This window comes from Callorhinchus milii, unplaced genomic scaffold, assembly GCF_018977255.1.
Source record: "Callorhinchus milii isolate IMCB2004 unplaced genomic scaffold, IMCB_Cmil_1.0 Scaffold32, whole genome shotgun sequence".
NCBI classification, from domain to species: domain Eukaryota; kingdom Metazoa; phylum Chordata; class Chondrichthyes; order Chimaeriformes; family Callorhinchidae; genus Callorhinchus; species Callorhinchus milii.
In genome coordinates, this window is record NW_024704773.1 from 3794887 (window position 1) to 3809919 (window position 15033).

At 41.4% G+C, this 15033-nt stretch overlaps 1 protein-coding gene across 1 annotated transcript; it reads right to left on the reverse strand.

The window, feature by feature from the left end:
• Window positions 1-1786: 1786 nt before the first annotated feature.
• Window positions 1787-5045, reverse strand: LOC103178050 (cortexin-3). Its single transcript, XM_007892540.2, has 2 exons — window positions 4883-5045; window positions 1787-2596 (listed from the first exon to the last, which is right to left on the reverse strand). Exons 1-2 carry the CDS (start codon window positions 4911-4913, stop codon window positions 2259-2261), a joined length of 369 nt encoding a protein of 122 aa, XP_007890731.1. The 5' UTR covers window positions 4914-5045; the 3' UTR covers window positions 1787-2258.
• Window positions 5046-15033: the final 9988 nt, after the last annotated feature.

Here is a 15033-nt window from a genome sequence, read left to right on the forward strand (position 1 = left end):
GTCCAAATCCCTGACTGTCCAGTACCTTGAAACAGCCTATCCGATGTGAAAGGCGCTATACAAATGTAACTTTGTATTGAATTGCTTAATTTCTTAGGTAGAGGATAGACATAAGTATTCATTCTAAATTCATTCAGTTAGCCCTCATGGTGTGGCACTGAATACTTTTTGTGTGTTTTCAGATATTTTATTCATCTTAAATATAAACATACGAAAGCAGTTCTGGAATGGTCTCTACCTTGTACTGGTAAGATCTGGGGAAGTTCAGGGAACAGAGCATTGGAATAATCAAGCCTGGGTATGATGACAACATGAATGATAATCCATGCATTTGATTATTTTTTGGTGTCTGACACACGTGGAAACCCATCCCCATGCTTAAGCCTATCCAAACCGAGCTGAGAATTCCATGCATCCCACCCACACATGGAAATCCCAGAGATAGATTGTTGGAATGGAATGCACAATCTCTCCCTGGAGGGACGCATCCTGCTTACCTAATTCTGGAAAGTATTAGGTCCAAGTTGGCAAGAGCCAGGGCTTGGAGGCCTTAGAGTGCGCGTTGGGGTCCTGCTGGATGCTAACCAACTAAAACCCCATAGCTTGCCATTGATAGCACTGTCTTGGAGTTGATGCAACCCTTTCATGTAGGGAGGACATTTCAACAGCCTTCACAAAATTTGCTGTAAAGTGTAGTGCCTATGCATTTATTAATCAAAATTAGGTGAATTAAGTGAAATACAGAGCATGGATCTATTCCCACATGTCTGCCATTAAACTATTAAAATTGTTTTTCGCAGAAAAGAACCTGTTTTATTCTAATGGCACAGAAGTGTTTTGTTATCCCTGCTTCATTTTTACCCCTGTAACTTTCAATCTCATTTTTTTCCAAATCATTTTTTTTCTGAAGGGGTCAATTGATTATTACTTTCTTAAACTGGAAATCGGTTCCTGTTATCCCCCATTATGGATATGAGTATGAGAGGAAATTGTAAATTAGCTAAAATGTATCATAAACCCAATTAAAGGAGATATTGATTGGATTCTGATCTCCATTCACAATGTTACTTCCAAAATGTGGTTTTGGATTGAAACAAGTGCATAAATTACTGCTGTACAAATCTGTATATATTGCAATAGATTTTTAAAAAAAACATACACTTAAAATGATTATGATTAGAAATTCTCGGGCTGCCCATTTGAAGTATTTTCATCTTGTTGAAGAGCAAGTCACGTTTATGACCTTTTACTAAGAATAACAATTAGCCAGTGTTTAGAGCCATTTAGCAGCCCGTTTGCTTTTGGCTCCCCTGGTGGGAGTGATTCAGAGCAGGAAAGTTTAGTCTGCGCCAAGGTCACTGATCCTTATTGCTCTACAATTGGATTCAGTATTAAATCGCTCCAGAAGTATTAAAATGAGCCATTATTGTGCGATTAGTTCCAGTTCTTTTGTTCACCAAATGCATTGTTGCTTTTCATTTTCTGTTCAGTGAAAGGCTGAAATAAAATCGCTTTCTGCGCTCCACTATCCAATGTAAATAAGAGGTGCAATTAAAACCCAATATAAATCCAGCCTCGACACGGAGGTGTCCGCTTTAAACCTTCAACCGGACAGTGCAATAAGTGACATTAATTTAGATTTGTTAAAGTGAAGCGCATTTCAAATCCCCAAACAAATAAAGCACCCAATTCTTATCTGCAAGGGACAGAATGCGATTGCAGAAATCAATCCCTGGAGGTATGATGCATGTGCTGGGTATGGCGACAGCAAGACATTCATTGAGTATGGCTTTTTGTTTTCAATTTACTGCATCAACATTGCCATTGATTTACTATTTATTGTTGCAGAATACAGTGGCAGGTATCTATACCTAAGTCATACAGCGATATTTTCACTTCACTAACACACAACGCCAGAACTGTGTCAAGCGTTTGAAAGAGAATACATTACTGTCTGTGACTGCAGTGCAACACGAATGCCACAGCAACATCCAGTTGTTGGGAATGCAACGTTGCAATTTGAAAGAAGACTTTGCTCGTTAAACAGCGAGATATTATGCCCACGGATCGTAAGCTATGGCAGAGTCTCTCTTTGCTCAGAGGGTTCGCCTCCTGTCCCATTGTGAAGATCAGATCACACAGCCCTCCAACAGTCTGCACAACGTCTGGCTGAGGAAGCATATATCTTGGGAGCAGATTGGGGTCGTCCCGACTCTCTTACATCCTGATCGTCAGTGACTTTTGCCACAAACCCCTCTTCAGGCTAATGCATAGTCGAACTGTCCTTTCTCCAATCCATCCAGACCATCCGCCCACGTGGAGGTGGGCATGCTCCTGTACGGGTCCAGGAGGATCCTGAAGCATCTGACGATGAGGATTCCCAGGACGATGAACAGTAAGATAACAAAAGCGAAGGTGGTTTTCTGCTCCAGGGTCATCCCCTCGGGCATTGCTCCTCCCGCCGGCAGCAGAGTGGAAGTGAACGGTTCACCATCCATAGTCCAGGAGAGTTGGAATGAATAATCCCACAACTTTCTCTTTCTCATCATCAAATCCCCGAGCTCATGGTGGAAGTTGCTGGGTCGAACCCCTTCATCTGCAAAGAGCGATCATCACATGTTTTAAAGACTATATGTGCCAAAGGGAAGTAATTCAACGATCTGCTTCTGTAATGGGCAGTTACAGTAATATCCTACAGTAAAAACACATCCAGTCATTTGAAAACAAGACTAAGAACATTGCCTTTCAGAAGAAGCCCAAATCAATAGGTGGGATTTGATTCTTTCCTCTTAAATAAAACCCCAGTTTGTGGCTCAGGACAACCTCAAACAAACCTGACAACTGCAATGTATGCACCAGCAACAGGCAAATTATGGCCAAATTCACAGCTTTAAATCAAATAGTCGGTTTGAATAAACAGAAGAGAACAGAACAAGACGCACAATGATTAAAAAAACTGCACAGAGAGTCTCATTTCAAAACCCAGGTTTACATATTTAGTTAAGAAAAAAACACACTATGTTTATATAACTAAATTAAAGGCTATCCCAATACTTTGTTTTGGTTATTTTAAAAATAATATCCCGTTTCCTTTATTACCTACAGGGATGCTAAGAGTGTGTGAGGAATCCACTTTCTACCAAACCCTTTCTCTCAGTGCTGTTGGTGTCACTCTCCTGTTGATTCCCTGATCCAAGACGTGTACTGGAGTCTTTCAGACAGGACAGAGCTCACAGCCAGTCCCCACTCAGACTGAGTACCGCAGGAGCTGATGCTCTTAACATATCAATTGGAAACGTCATTGATCCTTGCAAAAAAACACCCGAACAAATTTTAAAATGAGTCTTTCTATATATATATGTATATATATATAGTCGGAATCGCATCAATTTGCTAATGCAACAGGAAAATCATTTCAGGGCACATTACTTTACGGGAGCCCAGTCTTTGCATTTTGGACTGATGTAATTTATGAGTGTTTTGAAGTTGTCTCATGTACCCACACACAGCTCAGAAATGCCACACATGGCTACACAAAATAACCATTTGCATCGTCCAGTGTGGGAGTTATTTTCCTTCGACCCGATTGTCTGTGTTGCCCGCAGCAAGTGGAGTGAGTTACTAAGCATTCAGCTAAACAAGTGAAGAGAATTGCTCTCAATTCCTGACAGTCAGGGTTAACAACTTAAAAAAGTCTGTGACACGCCCTGTAACCCAGTGCAGTGTGTGGAACATTGACATGTGTTTACTTATTTGTCTCACATATACAACGCAATGTTTATCCTCCCCCATTGCAAAGGATCATCACAAATCAAGCAAATCAGCTACATAGCCTTTGGTTCAGAATGCAGTTGCAAAACATGGGCATCAGAGGAAACTAAGGTGAAGGCACACAGTGATTTCGCATTTATGGTGATACATAACGTTGTATAATTATTCACCAAAAACTGAAAAGGAGGGAGTAATAATCCCTCCAAAAAAAATTGGTCACTCAACCCACACCTGTTTGTGGGACACTGCTGTGTGCAATTGGTTGCCACGTTTCACCCACAAAATGATAATAACCCTTGCATTTGATATAGCGCCTTATCACGTCTTCAAGACTTCTCAAAGCGCTTCACAGAATATACTGTAAGTGAATTGGCTATATATTTTGTGGGGGAAATGCGGCAGCCAATTGCACACAGCAGTGTCCCAAAACAGTCGTGGATTGAAAGTGACCAATTTTTTTTTGAAGGATTTATTACCCCCAGAAAAGTGATCCGCCAATCAACTAACAACCTACTCACTGCTCGGTAAACAGGTGTGAGGAGTAAGGAAACTTGCCCAACATTTCGCCCAGCCGGGAATTGAACACAGTCCTCTCGCTTTGGAGGCGAGTGCTTTAACCACTGAGCTACAGGACTCCACAATATAGTCGATCCACTTTACGATATATATCATGCGAAGCGCTTTGAGACGTCTCAACAACGTGATAAGGAGCTAATTCAAATGCGAGGATTATTATTGTCTTCGTGGTATGGTACGTCCAAAATATTCAGAGCAACATGCTGGCTGGATGCAAGCTGTAAACTGAAGAAGGTACAAGTAGTAAGATCTGGGCAGTCAAAGGAGTTAACTGGTGGGTGCTGCAAAGAAATGTGCAATGTGTGTGCAAAGGAAAGGGCAGGGCTATATTTCTCCCAGTAACAGGTCACATTTCAAACCGATCTGTCCATCAACTCAGATTGTTTCATGTCCATATCATGCAAGATAGAAATGTGTCAGTGCATGTAACTACCTCATTCGGTTTGTACACAGCCCTTATGATTTCAATCTCTCGCTCCCTTCCAGTCCTGGCGATTTTGTCTACCCGCACACATGCAGAAGGAATATTATTTACCTCGATCTGTTGGGGAGAAAGCACGATCCATCCTCTTATGGGTTTTTTTTTGGTTAAAAACCCGACATCTCCTCCATCCGAGCTGCTTGACAACTCCTGCGTTTCTTCGGGCAAAAAGAAAGGAACCCAAAAAAAACACACACACACACACACACAGAGAGAGAGGCAGAGACAGAGACAGAGACAGAGAGGGGAAGGGAGTGAGGTGGTGGGGGGGGGAGGGAGAGAGAAGGCAAATTTTTCTTAAATTGCAATGGTCACCACGAGGCTTTGATCTGGCTGTTTGGTTGGAGAGAAAGGCTTTGGAAAGGTTGGTGGAGATACTTGGTTGCCAGGGCGATCCTCGATCCAAACAGGGTATTCCCGTCCAAGCTCTGCAGTGAGAGAGAGAGAGAGATGCTCAGCGCTTCCTTCTCCCTCCACTTGTCTGGGAGCGATTACAGCTGATCACAGGAGCAGCCACACCAACCCCCAGCACCAGTAACCCTTCCAGCTGTGAGATCTGCCCCTCACCAACCCCCCCCCCCCCCCCCCCCCCCCCCCCTCACCATCACATCGGAGTACGTGTCGGGAATCCGGGAATGTCCCCGCCTGTGGGAATCAAAAAGATCAAAGTATCATTCACGCCATCGATTTTAGCCCAGAGCTCTCTTGGCGTTGGGCTGGTTTTGTGGTGTCCATTGGCGATCATTTTCTGACAGTGTTTCACATCGATCCCGTCCTACGAGCTCCGGGGCGATGTGGCAAAGGATGGCTCTGCTAATTGGGAAGACTTCTGAGGGAGAGCGTGGGCTCAGAGGGTGACCTGTGCCAAGAGCAGCAACACCCACGGGTCTCTGTCTAGTCTTCTGTAGGAATCATCCGGTCCTAAAGTTCCCCCCTGGCTTTATTGCTGGAGGGGTAAGCATTTTCCCTTTGCACCCTCAGTTGGAACCAATCAAACGTTGACTATAATTACACCCAGGATATTTCTAGTCTTGTATCCATGACAGCACAGCACAGCACAGCCTGGCTCGTAGCTGGACCTGAAGAGCAAACCTGTTACTGGGGGCAGGAAGCCATCCCATTCTGCTCCTGTTACCCCTGCATTCAAAGTCCTGGCTGGTAGGGTGGTCCTAGCTGGACAAGCAGCAGGAAACTTTGTCAGACAGTGATGTCAACGGCAAGCTATGTGGTTTTAGCTGGTTAGACTCCAGCAGTACCCCAATGCACAATCTGGGGACCCCAAGCCTTAACTCTTGCCAACCTGCGCCTAATACTCTCTGGAATTAGGTAAGCAGGATGCATCTCTCCAGGGAGAGAGTGCGCATTGCATTCCTACAATCTATTTCTGGAATTTCCCTGTGTAGGTGGGATGCACAGAATTCTCAGCTTGGTTTGGATACTCTTAATCATGGTGATGAGATTTTGCATATATCAAGACACCTGGCTGACCCACCCCAAAATTATCCATCCATTTCACTGCTTGTTAAATCGGTCACTGCATAGGCTCAGAATTTTTAATGGAAGCGTTAACTCGTAGACTTTACAACAACAACAACTTGCATTCATATAGTGCCCTTCACCTGGGTTGGTGTTCCGGAGCACTTGACAGTGGCGGAGTTTGACCCCGAGAAGAAGCTGTTTAGGAAGAAGCTACCTGAAACTTAAAACATTATTCTTTCCCGCCAAACAGCTACTTAGGTCAAGAATGTGACAGGCTCAAAAAGGGAATCGGCGAATATTTGAACAATATCAAAGGGTAGTAGAAAAGAACATGGAACCGGGTACTTGCCCCCTGCCTTGCCAACTTCCATGACTATCTCAAGACCCTCCTCTTCAACCGTGCTTTCGATGTCCCTGCTTCCCCCCATGCCTTCCACCCTCCCTGACCCCAACCCCCAGCTTGGGTCTGTAACTCTGTCTGTCCAGCGCCTTGGGACGTCCTCCCGACGTGAAGGGCGCTTTACAAATGTAATTTTGTGTTGTTGTTGTTATTATAGAGTGCTTGGCTCTGGTGTAGTTTTGATGGAGAATGACCTCATTCTGCGATGTTAATTCTAACATTCTGTCTAAGCATTCAACAAAATACAGTCAATCCACTTTACAGTATATCCTGTGATGCGCTTTGAGATATCTCAATGATGTAAATCAGGAGCTATATCAAATGCGAAGATAATTATTATTATTGTATGCTGATGTGATTTCTCTTCTCCTTCCCTATCTTGTGTCTCCCAACACCACACATCAGCCACTCTAAGAAGGCAGATGTGACCTTTTCACTGGTCTTTATGCCACTCTGAAACTGGACACTTAGAGGTAATCTCTTTCCCAATTGACTTGCACTCAGTGACTGCCTGGAAGCTCACTGTATGGTAGATTAACAACGACAATTTGCTTTTATATAGTGCCCTTCACATGGGGTAGCATCTTGGAGTATTTATTGATCAGCGTTTAACAAACCTGGACTCCAACCATTCTTTAGTATCTTGTGGTAGGACTTCAATATGTGTCATCATTACTTTGCAGGGCTGAAAGCTGTATACATACTGTATGTAAATGGATGGGAAGGGGAACTGTGCTATTTTCAGGGTGTGTTTTGGACAGGATCAGCCGGTTCCAATAGTAGAGCTGCAGAGTTTCTTTGTTGGATGCTATAGAAAGCTTGTGCTGCAGCAGCGACACACAAAAAAAAATCAGTAAGTAATCACTAAATGGTTGTACTGGGCATCTCTGTTGTCAGAGGTACCATCTATTGGATAAGATGTGAAATCAATTGCATGTTGAGGTGGATGTTAAAGATGCAGTGATATTGATCAAAAAGAGAAGCATATTTCTTGCAATATCCTGTCCAACATTCTTCCAGCCAAAATTGATCATTTACCTCATAGCTACTTGTTGGACCCTGATAGCTATGTCCAAAATAGCTGCCGTGTTTGTCTACCAATAGAGTCATTATACTGGACAAATATGAATCTGAAGACAGGACTACTGTATTTAAAATCCCATAGTTCAATAACCAGCTGCATACTATCTGGGCTCAAAGATCAAACAATATTGGGGATGGACATCAGAGCCACGGTAACATAGCTCAGCAGAATTTTCACCTTCTGACCAAGAGGGCATGGAAAATTGGTCTGACCAAAAGGGTTGAGCTGGATTTTTTAGATGTCATTGTTACATACTATTTATAGCATATTACCTGTGACCAGTGACATGATCAAAATGTCTCTACTTGGAAAACTATGGGTGTGATGGACCCAATTTAAAACCTTTGTGCTGTCTCAGTCAGACATAGAACACATTTCAACTAACCTTTCAGTGAGATTCAAATGTAAGAATATTTAGTTCCATCGTTCTTTGCTACCAGAGGGAATATCTACTCATTTTTAGCATACAGAAGCTTGTGTTCATATAACAAATTTAGCTGATATTTTAATTTGCAATGCATTGATACGATTAAGATTTGATCAGCTTCACAAGCTTTTAATGAAATCCTTTGTAGGAAATCTATACATATAGAGATTTACTGATCCTTTTTATAAGCTTTAGAATCCTGTTTGATTTTTTTTTTGGAAGGTAGAAAATAATAATAATCCTAGCATTTGATATTATGTATTTCATGCAATTAGAATATCTCAACGTGCATCATAGAATAATACAATGGGATATTATCCCACATTAAATTCCATACCTCCCTTAGCCTAATCTTTGTCAAACTCCATGGACTCTCTGTCACAGAGCGGAACGATTTCAAGATCCTCACTCTTGTATTTAAATACCTTCACACCCTGGCATCCCCCTATCTCTCCAACCTGCTCTCTCCCTACACTACTACCAGCTGACTCTGCTCAACTGGCTCCAGCCTTGTCCTTGTCCCCCAGACACTCCGCCCCACCATCAGTGGCCGTGCTTTCAACCACTGTGCCCCAAAGCTGTGGAACTCTCTCCTTCAATCCCTTTGCCTTGCCTACCCATTTTCAGGTCGAATTGAAGATCTTCATCTTTGACTGTGCCTACATTCACCTTATTTTATATTACACTGTATAATACACTGTATTTTATAGGCAAATGCAATTTGCACACAGCAATGTCCTACAAACAGCCAGGAAGTGAATGACCAATTTTATCTGGGGGACACCCTTCTCTTTTCAAATAGTGCCATGGTCCACTAAGGTCCACCTGTATAGGCAAATGGGACCAGTGCGCCCACAGCTCTGCACTGGAGTGTCAGCCTAGAATATGTCAGTTCAAAGACTTGACTTCTGGCTTGAGTCTACAACCTTCTGATTCAGAGGCAACAGTGCTATCAATTGAGCCAAGCTGACACTCAACAGATGCACATCAGGCTTTGCATTGATTGAATGAAGTGTGGGTATCTGTGACTTTATTAAAAAAATTCTTAGTTCTATGGATGATTGGAAGGAAAATTACATGAGAATTGTAGCAACTGGCGCTAACATAATAGCCCAAATATTCTTGTAGTTGTAATTGTCTGTACAGACATTAAATTCTATTGGAAGTTTGTGTGCCCAGAAAATGCAAAAGCACTTCTTATGAGGTTCACACTCAGACTGTCTGTTCACTTTGAATCTTTGTTAATAAAGGAATTCAGGGGCTTGAGATTCAATAGGATATTTAATCTCAAATATACAACAATATTTTTTGTTGTGTAAACTTATTTTTATAGCAGAGACATTTTCAACTGACTTCCTGCGAGTCTCCCTGAAGTATATTTAAAGCTTCTAATTGTGTGTTGGAAGGATAAAGTAAATGTTGATTTTTTTTTAGAAAAAAGACACCCCTTTTGTTTGTTATGTGCAGGTTAGATATCTTTGGAGTCTAAAATGTAGCAATTTAAAATGGGACTCCATTGTGAATTGTGTGTTAGCCTGGCTCAGTTAGTAGCACTCTCATTTCTCGGTCAGAAGATTGTAGGTTCACACAAATTCATAGGAAGTGAACAGAACTTTCTGTTCTGAAACTATGTTACTTAGGAGGGGTTTTCAATATGTCAACATGATTTTTTTCTTCTGTTTTGGTGGACTGCCTCTTTCCACATAGGTGCAGATACTTCTAGATATCTAGACAATCTTGTTCATTCTAATATTATCAGGAGGGTACAAGAGCCTGAGCCACAATGCTTGTTATCAGTGGCATTCAAAATTAATGTCCGCCCACAAACCACAGACAATTTTAGAGCAGTATTGAGGTTGCTTATTAAGATATTTACCATCTACAACAGGGTTGTAAAGAGAAATTTTAGGACTGAGACCACAACATATCAAGATTGTTCTGGATGAAGCAGGTCCAGTAGCCCATCCAATCTAAACATTATATAACATTATATAAATGTAAAATTGCTGTTGTTTTTACGGTGGGTGTAAGAGGTCATGGCCATGTTCATTATGAATCTTCTGTCATGTTTGAAGTCAAGCCTATGCATGTACAGGTTGTAAACTGGTCACTGAAATGCTTGCACAGTGGCATTAACGTGTGACCTCACACTGAGTTCTAACTGATAAAAGCCGAATTAATTTGTACGTGTTCAGATCAAAAGTCGGCCAAAAATAAATATTCCTGCTGTTTTCTATGGACAGAGGAAATATAAATATTTAGCTCTGCATGTCATAGGTACACAGGAAAGCAGATTGAAGTGAGTTCCATGAAAGTACAAACACTGCAGGTGATTAATATTGATTGCAAAAAGAAAGAGATTAATGACCCCTTCTGGTGGCACCTAGGTAAAAACGTTACTCTATAGGTTATACACCAGAAAGCATGAAATGTCTCATGATATTATCTTACGACGACAATCATCTTAAATTTAAAATGGTGCAGAATTTTGAAAAATTCTTAAATTCAATCTTAATTTGGAACCCACTTAAAAAACTAGAAAACCAATTTCAAAACCCAAGAATTCAGGAATTCAAGAATTTTCTAAAATGTAAGATTTTTGTAACTATTCAGTCAATGGTCTTAGGAGTAAGAGAAATCTTGGGGTTTCTGAAAGTCACAGGATCAAATTCTATTCTATACCGAGTTGATCTCTACAATAGGTATATTACAATTGGCCTATTCTATAGGGCAGAAAATCAACCAGGGTTCTCATTCCTGATAACTATCTAATGACTGTTGTTGGAAACTATACTTGTGTGTATTTTGAGTGAGAATAGGATCTGACGTAACTATAGTGCCCCCTTCTCCCAGATTGAATAACCTACCAACATTCATTGTCTAGGATCACCTATGAACAGTGACCGCTTGGGCAAGGTACACAAGGTGCCCAGTGTACATGGAACAATACTCCAGCAAAGAGTCAACTCCTTCAACTGATTTAGGAAGAAAATGTGCAAACACAAACTTTACTTGGTTGGAAGAGGACAGGTTTAGTCATTTAACATGTATGTGGTTTATTTATATCGTAGCTCAGCTCCATTATTTCACCAAATTCAAATTTATTCCAGTGTGACTTTAACATTTAATGTGCATGGATATATTTTAATGTTGTAAAAAATTAAAATTTTTGTGGGTTTGTCGTTAGTTTGAGGTTCAGAACATCTCTCTCATGAGCCACTACTGGTAGCTAATCAAGCCTTCCCACTCAATCTCCCTATCCCACTCAATCTGCCTCCTCAGATACCCCCATCTCGCCTATTTCCTCCCACTCTATCTTTAAAAACCTCCTGAAAACCTACCTCTTTGACTATGCTTATGCTCACCTCCTACTCCCTTAGCCTCCTTACCACCTAGGGTCCAACATCATCTCTGTAAAATGCTTTGAGATATTACCCTGTATGAAAGGCACTGTATAAATGCAAATTGTTATTTGAGACACTTAGCCTGTGACTTGATTTGAACACACACCCAAATATTTCCCATGTTTATATTATAATTTGTTTATAATATAAACATGGGAGTGCTGTAGCTTAATGCTTAGAACACTCGCCTTGCAAGCAAGAGGACCTGGGTTTGATTCCTGGGCAGGACGAAACTTTGGGCATGTTTCCTTACTCCACACGCCTCTGTTTAGTAGTAAGTAGGAACCCGGTTGTTAGTCGAATGGCAGATTGCTTTTCTGGGGATAATAATCCCTTCAAAAAAAATAATTATAATAATTTGATCACTTAATCCATGACTGTTTGTGGGACACTGCTGTGCGCAATTGACAGCCATGTTTTGCCCACAAAACATACAGTCAATTCACTTTAGAGTATATTCTGTGAAGCGCTCTGGGACATCTAGAAGACGCAATAAGGCTTTATATCAAACGCAAGGATTATTATATTATTATTATATTATTATTATATTGTTATATTATTATATTATAAACAAATCAGTGAAATATATGCAGGAAAGGGTGACTCATTTAGCTTTGTAAAAGCTGGAATAAACTTTGTACCTTTGATCACTCTTTAGTTATGATTTTTATTATATTCTTCCTCACTTTAATCAAATGTTTTGCACAAAATACTGAATACCTTTCGCTGTGGGAGCATTTTTACACTTTAGTGCTGCAATGAGTTGCTTCATCCTCAAGGTCATATTTCTTTTGAAATACAAAATAGAATGAAAAAAAATTCAGCAAAGGATTGAGTTTGTATTTTTTTTAGCAATCCCTGCATCCAATTTCCCACATGCAAACATAAAAATATCAGATGAAGAGATTCTACTGATCTCCTACAGCACCACAGGCTGATTGTGTGTCATTTAAAAACGGCCTTTGAACTGGTAGGAATATATATCTGCTTAGTGAAACACAAGTGAGAAGTGTTCGTGGGAGGAAAGCTGACAGATAGATGCAAATGGCTGGAGCTGGGGTATTTATGCATCAAGTAGAAATTATTAAGCTAACATGACTGTTTATGTAGTCACTTTTGAGTAGGTCAGAAATTGCTCATTTACATATTTGGAGTCCTGTGGCTCAGTGGTTAGAGCACTCACTTTGCAAGTGAGAGACTTGGGTTCAATTCCAGGCAGAGGGCGAAACCTTGGGCAAGTTTCCTTACTCCACACAGAGCCTAATAATAATCCCTCCAAAAAAAAAAACAATAATAAATTGGTCATTTTCAATCCATATGACTGTTTGTGGGACATTGCTGTGCGCAATTGGCTGCCGCGTTCGCCCACAAATATACAGTCAATTCACTTTACAGTGTGTTCTGTGAAACGCTTTGGGACGTCCTCCCGACGTGAAAAGCGCAATATCAAATGCAAGGATTATTATTATTATTATTATTATTATTTCTACATTGTTTTATTTTTATTTTTAGTGATTTTGTTGTGTGAAATTTAATCAGATTGAACAGACTATTGGGGGAAAATTCCACCCAAGTCTGAGACTTATTCACATCCATTCACATCCACATCACTCCCACCCTCGCTCGCCTCCACTGGCTCCCCATCCCCCAGAGGATTGATTTCAAGATCCTCATCCTCACCTACAAGGCCATTCACGGCCTTGCTCCCTCCTACCTCTCCGACCTACTATCCCCCTACCTACCTGCCCGTACCCTCCGTTCCTCTGGCTCCGGTCTGCTCCACGTCCCCCGCCCCAACCGCCCTACCATCGGTGGTCGGGCCTTCAGCCTCTCAGCCCCCAGGCTCTGGAACTCCATCCCCCAGTGCCTTCGCCTTGCTTCCTCCCTTTCCTCCTTCAAGGCCGGTCTCAAAACCTTTCTCTTTGACCGAGCCTTCAGCTCCCCTCTCGACTCTCTTCCCCCTCCTCGCTCCCTCCCTTCCCTCCCCTCACCCTGACCATTTCCCCCCTCCTCGCTCCCTCCCTTCCCTCCCCTCACCCTGACCATTTCCCCCCTGCTCGGGTCATGCCACAACTGTGCAGCGCCTTGGGACGTCCTCCTGACGTGAAAGGCGCTTTATAAATGGAATCTTGTTGTTGTTGTTGTATTCAATTTTATGTGGCATTTCAGAGCATGCAGAACCTGGCAAATTGCTGAACATAGTCCTAACTTTGAAGCAAGTATTCTGCATTTCTTAAAATAACCACAAAATTAAGTTTCAAAATATAAATAAGGCTTTGTTTAAGAATTTACAAAATTAAGGGTGCTCTCAACTCATAATTCTTGCATTTGATATAACACCTTTCACATCAGGAAAAAGTCTCAAAGTGCTTCGCAGGATTCACTATAAAGTGTAGTGACTGTATTTTTGCAGACAACAACAACAAATTACATTTAATAAATTTACATTTGCAGAGGGCCTTTCACATCAGGAGGGCAGCCTAAGGGCCTGACAAAGTGCCACATAAATAAAGCAAAACTGGACCCAGATAGAATTTCTTCCCTCAGGAGCCTTCAGTGTTGAGCACGCTCAAGTTAGGTACTTTCTACAGTATCTTTTACTATTCAGTTCCAAAAATGTGCCTCAAACCCGACTTCAGAAGAAACCCCCTTTGTTGTTTGACTGAAGAGTCTCCTTAAGTGAGATCTATAACAATCAGAATTAGAAAGTAAATGATAATAATAATAATAATAATCCTTGCATTTGATATAGCGCTTTTCACGTCGGGAGGACGTCCCAAAGCGCTTCACAGAACACACTGTAAAGTGAATTGACTGTATATTTGTGGGCGAACGCGGCAGCCAATTGCGCACAGCGATGTCCCACAAACAGTCATGGATTGAAAATGACCAATTTATTATTGTTTTTGGTTTTTGGAGGGATTATTATTAGGCGTGTGGAGTAAGGAAACTTGCCCAAGGTTTCGTCCTCTGCCTGGAATTGAACTCAGGTCTCTCGCTTGCAAAGCGAGTGCTCTAACCACTGAGCTACAGGACTCCACAAATGATGTAGTAATGCAATGTAGAAACTATCTAAAATCAAGGTGAAAATGTAGCCTTGTTATAAGGGGCTTGGTTACAGAGCTGATTGGGTTATAACATAGTTGGCAAGTGGATCCCATTCACTGCAGGTGTGTGCTGGCCTACTTTAGTTCTGACATCCAGTGGTTTATCGCGTGAAAGTAAAAGGTCAAATTTGGGTTATTAAGTTGCTACCACTGTTTTTTCTGGCCCGCCGCAATACAAAAAAGAAAAATCAAATCAATATTGTGCAAAATAGCTTCACAGCTACATCTACTAAAGTCAGGGGCATCATGTATGCCATAGAATGCACATTAAACAAAATCTGTTTCATTGCAGCAAGCTAATGAG